The 16,032-nt window shown below is 45.0% G+C and overlaps 1 protein-coding gene across 2 annotated transcripts in view; it reads left to right on the top strand.

Moving 5' to 3' along the window:
• The window catches only part of dyrk3 (dual specificity tyrosine phosphorylation regulated kinase 3), a 43,696-nt gene extending 36,238 nt beyond the window's left edge, over positions 1–7,458 (top strand). The window contains exons 4-7 of one of the 2 annotated variants that reach the window (XR_014613578.1): positions 1,152–1,316; positions 4,155–4,544; positions 5,439–6,300; positions 6,365–7,458. Coding sequence is in view for 1 of the 2 variants with exons in the window: in XM_084166829.1 (XP_084022955.1) it covers positions 1,152–1,316; positions 4,155–4,544; positions 5,439–6,137 (1,254 nt within the window). In the remaining variant the exon portion in view is untranslated. Of the gene's footprint in view, positions 1–1,151; positions 1,317–4,154; positions 4,545–5,438 lie in introns of both variants that reach the window. The other variant, XM_084166829.1, reaches the window with a different exon arrangement.
• Positions 7,459–16,032: the final 8,574 nt, after the last annotated feature.

The following is a 16,032-nucleotide window of genomic DNA, read 5'->3' on the forward strand; positions in this document are numbered from 1 at the left end:
GGCAAGTGGAAGGGGGAGAAAGTAAGGAACTTGTCTGTCGGCCTTGCATTAAAGACCAAAATTGTTTAAGGAAAATTGTGATAAATAAAAAAGTATACCAGTTTCATTTAAGGACCAAAACATTTACAGCTGTGCTGTACAGATTGCAAAATAGTTGGGAAGAGATTTTCGATGTACCGATTCCATGGCAACAGGGTTTATGAACTGATACACAAAACGACGCTGGATTTACAACTTAGTTTTTCAATTTAAATTATTATACAAAATTCTTGCAACCAATAGAATGTTATTTAAATGGGGGATACAATCTTCCCAGCTCTGCAGATTTTGCTGCGAAGAGACAGAATCCTTAGATCATTTTGTTTTGGTACTGTCCATATGTAGCTTGTTTTTGGTCGCAGGTTCAGGGATGGCTGAAGATTTGCAACATTTACCTGCAGCTAACTCTGCAAATAGCACTGCTGGGTGATTTGAAAAGTCAGTCAATCGATCAATAATATAATAATACTCTTAGCAAAAATGTTTATCTTTAATTTACAGTCTGTAGAAACCATGAGATGGAAAGGTTCAGAACTTTTGTGAAACATCACAGTTGAAAAATATATGGCAAATAGAAATCAAAACTGGATGGTCTTCAGAGATAGATGGGAGGGGTTGAATGGAGCTGAAGGGTGGGACTAAAAAGAAACAAAATACCTATTGTAAAGTACACTGTGTCCGTAAAATGTATATAGTATGTATAAGCTGGAAGTAGAAGCCTAAGTATTGTTGTCCATTAGTTTACTCCAATTAGGGGAGGGGTGGTAGGGTTAGGGGAAATATATTTAAAAAAATATATATATATATATTTTTTTTAAATATGGGGTATTGGAAATGATGCAGACAATTACATTGATAGAAGCCACAATCTATCTGCAATATTGAAGCTGATCTACCCCCTAAAAAACACACACACACTGACACACATTGAGACGCGCATGCACACACAGACAGACACGCACGCACGCATGCGCACACACACATTGACAAACACACTGAGACACACACACACACACACACACACACACACACACACACAAAGGTGTTTTGTTAAAAGTGTTACGTTATGACATTCTGTGATTCATTTGTTAATAATATTATCATTCCACCAGGTGTATTTCCTGGGTCCCAACGCTAAGAAGCGTCCTGCAGTTGTTGGGGGAAACAACAATGGGGGTTTTGATGACGAGCAGGGGGGGTACATCCACGTACCCCACGATCACCTGGCCTTCAGATACGAGTTCCTCAAAGTCATCGGCAAGGGCAGCTTCGGACAGGTAACACTTTAACCTCTGACCCTGTACCCGGTTATTTTCTCTTATAGTTTCCTTCCAGAAGGATCGTCTCTGCTAAGTGATAATAGTTAGTTCCACAAAACATTTTAAGGCAAATTTCTCCCTGAAATTAAGTGAAACGTTTTTGTTTTTTTATTATTTGACCTTTATTTAACTAGGCAAGTCAGTTAAGAACAAATTGTTATTTACAATGACGGCCTACCAAGAGGCAAAAGGCCCATGAAGTCCCTTAACTGCTTCATTCAGTATGGATATCAATGTAAACTGGCTAGTTAGCTATAGCTACTCTGTAAGCTAGCTGGCTAGTTAGCTATAGCTACTCTGTAAGCTAGCTGGCTAGTTAGCTATAGCTACTCTGTAAGCTAGCTGGCTAGTTAGCTATAGCTACTCTGTAAGCTTGCTGGCTAGTTAGCTATAGCTACTCTGTAAGCTAGCTGGCTAGTTAGCTATAGCTACTCTGTAAGTTAGCTGGCTAGTTAGCTATAGCTACTCTGTAAGCTAGCTGGCTAGTTAGCTATAGCTACTCTGTAAGCTAGCTGGCTAGTTAGCTATAGCTACTCTGTAAGCTAGCTGGCTAGTTAGCTATAGCTACTCTGTAAGTTAGCTGGCTAGTTAGCTATAGCTACTCTGTAAGTTAGCTGGCTAGTTAGCTATAGCTACTATGTAAGCTAGCTGGCTAGTTAGCTATAGCTACTCTGTAAGCTAGCTGGCTAGTTAGCTATAGCTACTCTGTAAGTTAGCTGGCTAGTTAGCTATAGCTACTCTGTAAGCTAGCTGGCTAGTTAGCTATAGCTACTCTGTAAGCTAGCTGGCTAGTTAGCTGGCTAGTTAGCTATAGCTACTCTGTAAGCTAGCTGGCTAGTTAGCTATAGCTACTCTGTAAGTTAGCTTGACGTACTAGAAACGAGTTGAGAAGAAAGTAACTACAAGAGAAGTGTTTTATCTCTGAATCAATTTGTTTCTCCTGTCTTGAATGTAGAAGTTCTATTTTGCGATCTCCCAAAATAAAGGCAATTTCTTTGAGGAGACTTTGTCAGGGAACCAGGTCGTCTCCATGGTAACCAGATACTCTTTCTGCCCTACTTGCCTTCAAACTACCATAAAACCTTTAAATGATGCCCTTACATAGGGAAATGTTTGCAACACCCTTAAACAATTCCCTTAGGTAAGGAGAAATTATTCCTTAAAGTAGGGGTGTCAAACTCATTCATGGAGGACCTAGTGTCTGTTGGTTTTAGTTTTTTCCTTTCAATTAAGACCTGGACAACCAGGTGAGGGGAGTTCCTTACTAAAACCTAGACAACCAGGTGAGGGGAGTTCCTTACTAAGACCTAGACAACCAGGTGAGGGGAGTTCCTTACTAAGACCTAGACAACCAGGTGAGGGGAGTTCCTTACTAAGACCTAGACAACCAGGTGAGGGGAGTTCCTTACTAAGACCTAGACAACCAGGTGAAGGGAGTTCCTTACTAAGACCTAGACAACCAGGTGAGGGGAGTTCCTTACTAAGACCTAGACAACCAGGTGAGGGGAGTTCCTTACTAAGACCTAGACAACCAGGTGAGGGGAGTTCCTTACTAAGACCTAGACAACCAGGTGAGGGGAGTTCCTTACTAAGACCTGGACAACCAGGTGACGGGAGTTCCTTACTAAGACCTAGACAACCAGGTGAGGAGAGTTCCTTACTAAGACCTAGACAACCAGGTGAGGGGAGTTCCTTACTAAGACCTGGACAACCAGGTGACGGGAGTTCCTTACTAAGACCTAGACAACCAGGTGAGGGGAGTTCCTTACTAAGACCTAGACAACCAGGTGAAGGGAGTTCCTTACTAAGACCTAGACAACCAGGTGAGGGGAGTTCCTTACTAAGACCTAGACAACCAGGTGAGGGGAGTTCCTTACTAAGACCTAGACAACCAGGTGAGGGGAGTTCCTTACTAAGACCTGGACAACCAGGTGACGGGAGTTCCTTACTAAGACCTAGACAACCAGGTGAGGAGAGTTCCTTACTAAGACCTAGACAACCAGGTGAGGGGAGTTCCTTACTAAGACCTAGACAACCAGGTGAAGGGAGTTCCTTACTAAGACCTAGACAACCAGGTGAGGGGAGTTCCTTACTAAGACCTAGACAACCAGGTGAGGGGAGTTCCTTACTAAGACCTAGACAACCAGGTGAGGGGAGTTCCTTACTAAGACCTGGACAACCAGGTGTGGGGAGTTCCTTACTAAGACCTGGACAACCAGGTGTGGGGAGTTCCTTACTAAGACCTAGACAACCAGGTGTGGGGAGTTCCTTACTAAGACCTAGACAACCAGGTGTGGGGAGTTCCTTACTAAGACCTGGACAACCAGGTGTGGGGAGTTCCTTACTAAGACCTGGACAACCAGGTGTGGGGAGTTCCTTACTAAGACCTGGACAACCAGGTGAGGGGAGTTCCTTATTAAGACCTGGACAACCAGGTGTGGGGAGTTCCTTACTAAGACCTGGACAACCAGGTGAGGGGAGTTCCTTACTAAGACCTGGACAACCAGGTGACGGGAGTTCCTTACTGATCAGTGATCTCCCTGGAATGAGTTTGACACATGTGCCTTAAGTGAAACACTTATGTTTTATGCAACCTGACCCTTAACCTTAACTCATGACCCCTCACCTTAACTCATGACCCGTAACCCTTCCCCTGACCCTAACCCTAACCATAGTCCCCTCAAGGTGCTACAATAGTAGTACAATAACCTATTGGTTGGTTTTTGATTGATTAACTGATTGATGTATTGATGGGATAACTGACATATTGACCAAAAATATTGATCTGATGACCAGGTGGCGAAGGTGTACGACCACAAGCTGCAGCAGCACCTGGCGCTGAAGATGGTCCGTAATGAGAAGCGCTTCCACCGCCAGGCCCAGGAAGAGATACGTATCCTGGAACACCTCCGCAAGCAGGACCGCTCCGGAACCATGAACGCCGTCCACATGCTGGAACACTTCACCTTCAGGAACCACATCTGCATGACCTTTGAACTGCTCAGCATGAACCTCTATGAGCTGATCAAGAGGAATAAGTTCCAGGGCTTCAGTCTACCGCTGGTCAGGAAGTTTGCCCACAGCATCCTGCAGTGTCTGGAGGCATTGAACCGACACCGGATCATCCACTGTGACCTGAAGCCGGAGAACATACTGCTGAAACAGCAGGGACGTAGTGGCATCAAGGTGATGCAGCAGGAGTACACACACACACACACAGGAACACACACACACACACAGGAACACACACACACACACAGGAACACACACACACAGGAACACACACACACAGGAACACACACACACACACACACACAGGAACACACACACACACACAGGGACACACACACAGGGACAGACACACAGGAACACACACACACACACACACACAGGAACACACACACACAGGGACACACACACAGGGACAGACACACAGGAACACACACACAGGAACACACACACAGGAACACACACACACAGGGACACACACACACAGGGACACACACACAGGGACAGACACACACACACACACAGGAACACACACACAGGAACACACACAGGGACACACACACAGGATTCGCTCTCTCTCTCTCTCTCTCTCTCTCTCCGTCTCTCTCTCCCTCTGTCTCTCTCTCTCTCTCCCTCTCTCTCTCTCCCTCTGTCTCTCTCCTTCCCTCTGTCTCGCTCGCTCCCCCTGTCTCGCTCGCTCCCTCTCTCTGTCTCGCTCCCTCCCTCTGTCTCGCTCGCTCCCTCTGTCTCGCTCGCTCCCTCTGTCTCGCTCGCTCCCTCTGTCTCGCTCGCTCCCTCTGTCTCGCTCGCTCCCTCTGTCTCGCTCGCTCCCTCTGTCTCGCTCGCTCCCTCTGTCTCTCTCTGTCTCGCTCCCTCCCTCTCTCTCTGTCTCGCTCCCTCCCTCTGTCTCGCTCCCTCCCTCTGTCTCGCTCCCTCCCTCTCTCTCTCTCCCTCTCTCTGTCTCTCGCTCTCTCGCGGCCTCTCTCTCCATCCAGGTGATAGACTTTGGTTTGTCATGTTTCCATCACCAGATCCCTAACACCCTCTCTCTCTCTCTCTCTCTCTATCCAGGTGATAGACTTTGGTTCGTCATGTTTCCATCACCAGCGTGTCTACACTTACATCCAGTCCCGTTTCTACCGTGCCCCTGAGGTCATCCTGGGGTCACGCTACGGTCTCCCCATTGACATGTGGTCATTTGGCTGCATCCTGGCGGAGCTGCTGACAGGGTACCCCCTGTTCCCGGGGGAGGACGAGGGGGATCAGCTGGCCTGTGTCATGGAGCTGCTGGGAATGCCTCCCACCAAGCTGCTGGAGCAGGCCAAGAGGGCCAAGAACTTTATCTCCTCCAAGGGCCACCCACGCTACTGCGGGGCCAACACCTTGCCCAGTGGGGCCACGGTGTTCACAGGCTCCCGCTCACGCAGGGGGAAGCTCCGGGGTCCCCCGGCCAGTAAGGAGTGGAGCGCTGCCCTGAAGGGATGTGAAGACCTCACCTTTACAGACTTTATTAAGAGGTGTTTAGACTGGGACCCTTCCAGCAGACTGACCCCCAGCCAGGCCCTCAGACACCCCTGGCTGTACCGACGCCTGCCCAAGCCCCTGGCCCCCGCCGCAGGGGAGAAGAGAGGAGCGACAGAACACCACTCTACCTCCTTCCCATCCATCCTGCCGGCTAAAGGAGGGAGCGGCAACAAACTGAGAGGCATGATGGGAGACTCCGCAGGGTCTGTACCCCTCCGCACTGTGCTGCCCAAACTAGTCTCCTAGACAGACGGGAGACCGACAGAACAACAGGAGGTTTTAAATTAGTTGGGTTGTTGTTTTCCCTTTTTGGTTTCTTGTTTTTTAAATAATTTTTAATGTGTGGACACTCCAGCTGATATCTGAAGGTGAATGGGAGACATAGGATGTAAAGGTTTTTCTACAGCAGGTTGCTGACTGAGTGATTAGACACCCTCCGAGGTCCAGAGTTTAGTCGCAGGGTCCTACAGCAGGTTGCTGACTGAGTGATTAGACACCCTCCGAGGTCCAGAGTTTAGTCGCAGGGCCCTAGACATCGTGCTATTCTATCCTAACAACATTTCTGCACACACGGCCAGGATCAGCTGTTTTTAATTCTCCAGTGTCTTACGCTGTACTGCAGGTTTCCCAAACTCAGTCCCGCCCCCCCCCCCCGCCCCCCTTGGGTGCACCTTTTGGTTTTTGCCCTAGCACTACACAGCTCATTCAAATAATCAAAGCTTGATGATGAGTTGGTTATTTGAATCAGCTGTGTGATGCTAGGACAACAACCAAAACACACACACATCCCCACACACACACACCCACACACACCCACACACACACACCCACACACACACACACACACACACACACATATACACGGTATACACACACACACATATACACGGTATACACACCCACACCCACCCACACATATTCACGGTATACACACACACACACACACACACACACAGATACACGGTATACACACAGACACACACACACACACACACACACACACACACACACACACATGGGTCTGCCCTTGTTTGGGTGGTGTAGTAGACACACACGGGTCTGCCCCTGTTTGGGTGGTGTAGTAGACCCCCATGGGTCTGCCCTGTTTGGGTGGTGTAGTAGGTATGTGTGTATTTAGTCTGCCCCTGTTTGGGTGGTGTAGTAGACCCCCACGGGTCTGCCCTGTTTGGGTGGTGTAGTAGGTATGTGTGTATTTAAGGGCTAAAGGAGGTCTGTTCGATCATGTGACCACAACCAGCTTTTATAAAATCAATGAATCCTGCTGATGTTACAGGGCCCCTGGGAAGAGACACACAGATCACCTCTGCACAGATAAATAGTTTTTTTTTATCACAGATCACCTCTGCACAGATAGTTTTTTTAAATCACAGATCACCTCATTAGATCATTGGGCTGAGCCAGAGACTGAGCCAGAGACTGAGCCAGAGACTGAGCCATCTGTCAAGATAAATCACAATGTTTGTTGATTTAAATCGGTGTTTATCTCTCTCTCTTTATCGATCCCTAATCCGTGTGTGTTGTCAGTGAGGGAGGAAGAGGGCGAGAGAGGGAGGGATGGAGAGAGAGAGGGAGGGAGGGAGAGGGGGAGGGAGAGGGGGAGAGAAAGAGGGGGAGGGAGGGATGGAGAGAAAGAGGGGGAGGGGGGGAGGGAGAGAGAAAGAGGGAGAGGGGGAGGGAGGGAGGGAGAAAGAGCGGGAGGGAGAGAGAGAAAGAGGGGGAGGGAGGGATGGAGAGAAAGAGGGGGAGGGGGGGAGGGAGAGAGAAAGAGGGAGAGGGGGAGGGAGGGAGGGAGAAAGAGCGGGAGGGAGAGGGGGAGAGAAAGAGGGGGAGGGAGGGATGGAGAGAAAGAGGGGGAGGGGGGGAGGGAGAGAGAAAGAGGGAGAGGGGGAGGGAGGGAGGGAGAAAGAGCGGGAGGGAGAGAGAGAAAGAGGGGGAGGGAGGGTGAGTGAGTGTTTGGAATGTTACATGTTGGAAGGCGAGAGGAAAGAAGTAGCATATGCCACACCTCCCTGTCACTCAGCGGTCGCTATGGAGACTGCCATGGTTGCCATGGTGTTGTCAAGGAGGGGCAGTAGGAGAGGTTGAAGGGGACAGAAGAAGAGTGACGACATACTCTCTGTCAGCTCCAGGGCTTTAGTATCGAGGTGAAGCATTCAGAACGTTGCAGATAGAAATGGAATAACTAGAGCTGGAACGATTCCCTGTTCTACATGACAGACCTTCATGTTTGTTCTACACAATACATTTCTAGATCCTGACATGGTGGAGGCTGATAATAGACTGAATTGTTCTCTCTCTCTCTCTCTCTCTCTCTCTCTCTCTCTCTCTCTCTCTCTCTCTCTCTCTGTCTCTCTGTCTCTCTGTCTCTCTGTCTCTCTGTCTCTCTCTCTCTCTCTGTCTCTCTCCCTCTCCTCTGTCTCTCCTCTCTCGCCTCCCTTGCGCTCTCATCTCCTTCCTCTCTCTCAATTCAAGGGGCTTTATTGGCATGGGAACAGTGTACATTGCCAAAGCAAGTGAGAAACAAACGAAACATCAACAGTAAACTATTAGAATTTAACAGTAAACATTGCACGCAAAAAGGTTTAAAAAAAAGAAATATTTCAAGTGTTATATTATCAGCTGTGTAGAAATAGTCAATGTTTGATTTGTTTTCAAATTCTTTGTGGGTCTGTGTGAAATATGTATCTCTAATGTGGTCCTACATTTGGCAGGAGGTAAAGTGCAGCTCAGTCTCTCTCTCACTCTCAGGGCTCTGGCAGACGGAGATCACTAACACTGCTGATTCTCTTAAACACACACGCCGTGTTAATGGTGCTGTCACTATACACAGGGGACGTGTATGTAGCAGATGCATGTTGAATGGACCAGAGGTTATAGTTCAGGGTTCAACCTCCTTCTTTTTCCCCTTCACCCAAGGACACTGTCAGGGTTTTACTCTTCCTGTATTTCTTCCTTTATAGAAATGGGTTTTTATAGCTTTTTGCTACACAAGACGAGAGGTTTTAAGGCGTAAGTGACAGTGACGATGTGTATAACGGTGGCGACGTGTATAACGTAATGGTGGTGACGTGTGTTGTAGGGGGCTGTTTGTTTCAGCATGACGGAATCACATGGAACTGTTTCAACACTGAGATGAAGACAAACTGTTAAACCAACGAGCTGCAATAATAAAAATATTAACTGAACGGTCATGTTCTTCACATTTCTTTCCTTGTGTTTTCAGACACCACATTCCCTCTCCCTAGCAGTGTGTGTGTGTGTGTGTGTGTGTGTGTGTGTGTGTGTGTGTGGTGTGTGTGGTATGGTGAGTTGGGTGGGCAACTGACCCTCACAGCCCCTCCTTTCTAGAGCAGCTGCTCTGCCCATGTGGGCCGGACTCAGCTGTGTGTCTTGACATCCTGTTGAGTCTCCATATGGTCGGTAGGATAAAGCTTATTGGACTTATTGAACACGGACATGTCTTACTAACAACCAGCTTGTAGAACATTAGTCTTAACTACCAACCAGCTTGTAGAACATTAGTCTTAACTACCAACCAGCTTGTAGAACATTAGTCTTAACTACCAACCAGCTTGTAGAACATTAGTCTTAACTACCAACCAGCTTGTAGAACATTAGTCTTAACTACCAACCAGCTTGTAGAACATTAGTCTTAACTACCAACCAGCTTGTAGAACATTAGTCTTAACTACCAACCAGCTTGTAGAACATTAGTCTTAACTACCAACCAGCTTGTAGAACATTAGTCTTAACTACCAACCAGCTTGTAGAACATTAGTCTTAACTACCAACCAGCTTGTAGAACATCAGTCTTAACTACCAACCAGCTTGTAAAACATTAGTCTTAACTACCAACCAGCTTGTAGAACATCAGTCTTAACTAACAACCAGCTTGTAGAACATTAGTCTTAACTACCAACCAGCTTGTAGAACATTAGTCTTAACTACCAACCAGCTTGTAGAACATTAGTCTTAACTACCAACCAGCTTGTAGAACATTAGTCTTAACTACCAACCAGCTTGTAGAACATCAGTCTTAACTACCAACCAGCTTGTAGAACATTAGTCTTAACTACCAACCAGCTTGTAGAACATCAGTCTTAACTACCAACCAGCTTGTAGAACATCAGTCTTAACTACCAACCACTTTGTAGAATATTAGTCTTAACTACCAACCAGCTTGTAGAACATTAGTCTTAACTACCAACCAGCTTGTAGAACATTAGTCTTAACTACCAACCAGCTTGTAGAACATCAGTCTTAACTACCAACCAGCTTGTAGAACATTAGTCTTAACTACCAACCAGCTTGTAGAACATCAGTCTTAACTACCAACCAGCTTGTAGAACATTAGTCTTAACTACCAACCAGCTTGTAGAACATCAGTCTTAACTACCAACCACTTTGTAGAACATCAGTCTTAACTACCAACCAGCTTGTAGAACATTAGTCTTAACTACCAACCAGCTTGTAGAACATCAGTCTTAACTACCAACCACTTTGTAGAATATTAGTCTTAACTACCATCCAGCTTGTAGAATATTAGTCTTAACTACCAACCAGCTTGTAGAACATCAGTCTTAACTACCAACCACTTTGTAGAACATCAGTCTTAACTACCAAACAGCTTGTAGAACATTAGTCTTAACTACCAACCACTTTGTAGAACATCACAGTGGTCAGAGTTGGGCTGTTATGGTGACCGTATTACCGCCACACCGGCGGTCACAAGTCATGACCGCAGTCAAATTCCACGTGACCGTTTAGTCACGGTAACTAGGCTTCTCCAAGCTCTGATGCTGCTGATGGTCATTAGTAGCCTACCAAACCTGCTAACTGCCTGGTACTCAGCACTCTATTGTCCCTCTAATCACTCTGACATCAATGCAAATGTAATGGAAAATCTAATCAAACACTTCATCAGAGCTCATGTTGCGCAACATTTCTATAGGCTATGAAATTGCGCGAGAAAACATAGTGATGGCCTCTATTAAAAAGAGGAGGATCCCATCAGCTTTCTATAGGCTAGGCCTACTATATTTATTTCTCAACTTTCCTAATATTAAGCACATGGCTTCTCTTTACAACAGGAGTATAGCCTACCTGGCTGGCATGAAAATGAACCACGGGGAAAAGCGTCCTCCATTCGCTATTTAAGTGCATAGATTACATGTATTTTTTCCCGCTGCCCCTGTTTCGAGACAGGTGCGTGATAATGGTCCATTCTAAATCAAAACAAATTTCACATATATTATTTAGTATATGTAAAGACAAGATTAAATCAAGAATAGTCTGCGGGTGACAATATTAGCATATCACTTGTGAACAATGTTCACTCTAAACTGAGTAGCCCTGAGACTACAGCGCAGCTCCCAAATATCCGCCCACAGAGAGAAGCACAAGACTGAACTTCATTCAACTTTCTAGAGCAGTGGTCACCAACCGGTCGATTCCTAGTCGATCGCCAAACATTTCTGTAAAAAAACCTGAAGATAAAGTAGCCTTGTGCGCCGGGTAGGCGAATTGTTGCCATTTTTGAACCATTTCATGTGTGTGAAGGTACAAACTCTGACTTCCTGGCGGTGCCCAAAGAGCAAATCAAGTGCACTATAGGCCTACCGCTGGCCAATCGGATGGCTCAGATTACCGTGTCCGCAGTAACGTAGCAGGCGTAAAAGAAAGCTACAGCGAAGTTGATACTGTGAGATTTCAAAACGTTTAAAACCGTGACTAGAGAGAGAGACTGTCAACGAATACAGCATAGGGCTGCTGTTTTTATGAGTGAGTTCATGTTTCAGTTCGTACTCAGCACCGTCAACACTTTGTATTCAACACTTTTATAAGCCATGAAATGCGCGTTCTTCCTATTTCCTCTCAGCGCTACAACAAGCACTGCAGCAGTAATGAATGAGTAGGAAAGTGGATCTATAGGCTTGTTGTTGTTATTAGTAGTGGCTTGGGTCTTTTTTAATATCAAGGAATATTTCACTTTCTCTGTTCATAGGAGTAACAGAGACTACAAATAGACTACATTTTCTTCATATCATGCTTCTTTAGACCTGTCTAAAATAAATAATGGATGTATTGTGATGGTGTAGGCTATATCACATGGATTTATTAGACTTTTTAACATGTAGATGTTCCAAAGGTCTGCATCAGTGGCTTCTAGGCTATGCGTGGAAGCCAGGAGATGCTAAATGCGTGTATGTTAATTAATGGTAAATTACCGCGAGACCGGCAGTTATTTGCTTGACAATCACCAGCTGACAAAATTGAATGACCGCCACAGCCCTAATCAGAACCCCAGTCAGAGGCCCAGTCATTGGCTCAGCCTGTTGAGGGCTGAGTCAATGAACAGCATTCTTACATAGATATTCCTTTTGTCCAGATGGGATAGGGAAGTGTGCAGTGCAATGGTGGTGCAATTTTGTGTGGCCTACCACTTCGCGGCTGAGCCGTTGTTGCTGAGCCGTTGTTTCCTCTTCACAATAACAGCACTTACAGTTGACCCGGGGCAGCTCTAGCAGGGCAGAAATATGATGAAATGACTTGTTGGAAAAGTGGCATCCTTTGACGGTGCCACGTTGAAAGTCACTGAGCTCTTCAGTACGTGCAATTCTACTGCCAATGTTTGTCTATGGAGATTGCCTGGCGGTGTGCTCGATTTTATACAATTAGTAGGCCTGCGTCTTGTGACCGTATGTGTACGGCACGACCAAGTCGGGGAGATATGTAAGAGCAAGTCAATTTAATGCTTTGTAGGTTAGCACTAAAACCTTGAAATCAGCCCTAGCCTTAACAGGAAGCCCTAGCCTTAACAGGAAGCCTTAACAGGAAGCCCTAGCCTTAACAGGGCGGCAGGTAGCTTAGTGGGTAAGAGCGTTGTGCCAGTAACCGAAAGGTCGCTGGTTCTAATCCCCGAGCCGACTAGGTGAAAAATCTGTCGATGTGCCCTTAAGCAAGGCACTTAACCCTAATTGCTCATGTAAGTCGCTCTGGATAAGAGCGTCTGCTAAATGACTAAAATGTAAAATGTAAATGTAAACAGGAAGCCAGTCTCATGGTCTGGCACTGGAGTAATATATCATTTTTTTGTTCTAGTCAAGATTCTAGAAGCCGTGTTTAGAACTAACTGATGTTTATTTAGTGCTTTATCCGGGCAGCCGGAGAGTAGAGCATTGCAGTAGTCTCATCTTGAAGAGATAAAATCATGGATTAGTTTTTCTGCATCATTTTTTGACCTTTTTTGTATGTTCGTCAAAAGAGAGATCAGGGTCCAGAGTAACGCAGAGGTCCTTCACAGTTTTATTTGAGACGACTGTACAACCATCAAGATTAATTGTCAGGTCAAACAGCAGATCTCTTTGTTTCTTGGGACCTAGAACTAGCATCACTGTTTTGTCCGAGGTTTAAAAGTAAAACATTTGCCGCCCTCCTCGTCCTTATGTCTGAAACACAGTCTTCCAGGTAGGCAATTTTGGGGCTTCACCATGTTTCATCAAAATGAAACAGCAGTGAAAGTTGACATTGTGTTTCTGAATGAGATAGAATATATAGTGAAAACAATAGTGGTCCTAAAACGAAACCTTGAGGAACACCGAAACTTACCATAGATTTTTCAGAGGACAAACCATCCACAGAGACGAACTGATATCTTTCCGACAGATAAGATCTAAACCAGGCAAGAACTTGTCCGTGTAGACCAATTTAGGGTTTCCAATCTCTTCAGAAGAATGTGGTGATCGATGGTGTCAAAAGCGACACTAAGGTGTAGGGGGCACGAGAACAGACGCAGGACCCTTGGTCTGACGCCATTAAAAGGTCATTTACCACCTTCACGAGTGCAGTCTCAGTACTATGATGGGGTCTAAAACCAGACGGGAGCAGTGAGTTACCGAGTAACAGCCTTTTCTACAATTTTTGAGAGGAATGGGAGATTGGATATATAGGCGGATATATTTTTGTACATTTTCCTGGTCAAGGTTTGGCTTTTTCAAGAGAGGCTTTATTACTGCCACTTTCAGTGAGTTTGGTTCACATCCAGAGGATAGGGAGCCATTTATTATGTTCAACAGAGGGCCAAGCACAGGAAGTAGCTCTTTCAGTAGTTTAGTTGGAATAGGGTCCAGTATGCAGATGGAAGGTTTAGAGGTCATGACTATTAGCGTGAATGTGTCGAGAGATACAGGATTAAAAAAACTTGAGTGTCTTCATTGATCCGAGGTCCTGGCAGTTCTGTGCAGGGAAATATGCATATTCAAAAAGGAGTCTGTAATTTGCTTTCTAATGATCATGATTTTTTTCTTCGATAAATTCATGAATTCATCGCTGCTGAATTGAAAGCCATAATCACTTGGGGAATGTTGCTTTTTAGTTTTGTATTTGTATTTATTATGGATCCCCATTAGCTGCTGCCCACTGAGTTGATGATGGCTCCGAAAGCCTTTTGGAGTGGGTCTGTGGACTTTTCCATGTGAATATTGAAGTCACCCAAAATTATAGTATTATCTGCCATGACTACAAGGTCCGATAGGAATTCAGGGAACTCCGTGAGGAACGCTGTATACGTCCCAGGAGGCCTGTAAACAGTAGCTATAAAAATACACCTCTCTGTTGATATCAAGTACATTATCAAGCATTTCACACATATTATCCAGATACTGACTGTTAGCACTTGGGAGTCTAGACGAATTTTAGGTGAGGCAGGTGAACCTGTAGCCTGATTATTTAAACAGCATTTGACATGAGATACTCTCTAAACTTTACAGGAATGTAAACAGCAAAACATCCACCATTGGCATTCCTGTCTCTTCTGTAGATGTTATAACCATGTATTGCTACCACTGTATCATCAAAGGAATTATCTAATTGAGTTTCAGAGATAGACACGGAACACAGTTAAAATAGGTACTGAACACAGTTAAGTATTCATACCCCTTGACTTATTCAACATTATGGAATAGGTACGGAACACAATTACAGCTTGAATTCAAAATGGATTACATTTATTTATTTTCTCACCCATCTACACACAATACCCCATAATGACAAAGTGAAAACATGTTTTTAGAAATGTGTGCAAATGTATTGAAAATGAAATACAGAAATATCTAATTCATATAAGTATTCACACCCCTAAGTCAATACATGTTAGAATCACCTTTGGCAGCGATTACAGCTGTGAGTCTTTCTCGGTAAGTCTCTAAGAGCTTTTCACACCTGGATTGTAGAGTATTTGCACAATATTCTTTAAATAATTCTTGAAGCTCTGTCAAGTTGCTTGTTTATCATTGCTAGACACCCATTTTCAATTCTTGCCATAGATTTCCAAGCCGATTTAAGTCAAAACTGTAACTAGGCCACACCGGAACATTCAATGTCGTCTTGGTAAGAAAATCCAGTGCATATTTCACCTTGTGACTTAGGTTATTGTCCTGCTGAAAGGATAATTTGTCTCCCAGTGTCTGTTGGAAAGCAGAAACAGGTTTTCCTTTAAGATGTTGCCTGTGATTAGCTCTATTCCATTTATTTGTATCATAAAAACGTCCTAGTCCTTGCTGATGACAAGCATACCCATGCTTGAAAATATGTCCAGGGAGTTTGCCGGACCTAATGTTTTTTATTCAGGACATACATTTTTTGGGGGGCTAAAAGCAATCATGTTATTATTGTATTTGTTTGATACTTCAAGGGGTCTTAAAATTCAAAATCAAGTATCAAATTATCTTTGGTATGACCCCCCCCTCCCCCCCCCGGCATAGACAGGGCTTAGACTCTTATGGGTGAAGATAGGTACGGAATACAGTTAAGAGAGGTACGGAACACAGTTAAGAGAGGTACGGAACACAGACATAGAGAGGTACTGAACACAGTTAAGAGAGGTACGGAACACAGTTAAGAGAGGTACGGAACACAGTTAAGAGAGGTACGGAACACAGTTAAGAGAGGTACGGAACACAGTTAAGAGAGGTACGGAACACAGACATAGAGAGGTACTGAACACAGTTAAGAGAGGTACGGAACACAGTTAAGAGAGGTACGGAACACAGTTAAGAGAGGTACGGAACACAGTTAAGAGAGGTACGGAACACAGTTAAGAGAGGTACGGAACACAGACATA

The sequence above is a fragment of the Coregonus lavaretus genome (genome assembly GCF_964263955.1).
Source record: "Coregonus lavaretus genome assembly, chromosome: 8".
Taxonomy (NCBI): domain Eukaryota; kingdom Metazoa; phylum Chordata; class Actinopteri; order Salmoniformes; family Salmonidae; genus Coregonus; species Coregonus lavaretus.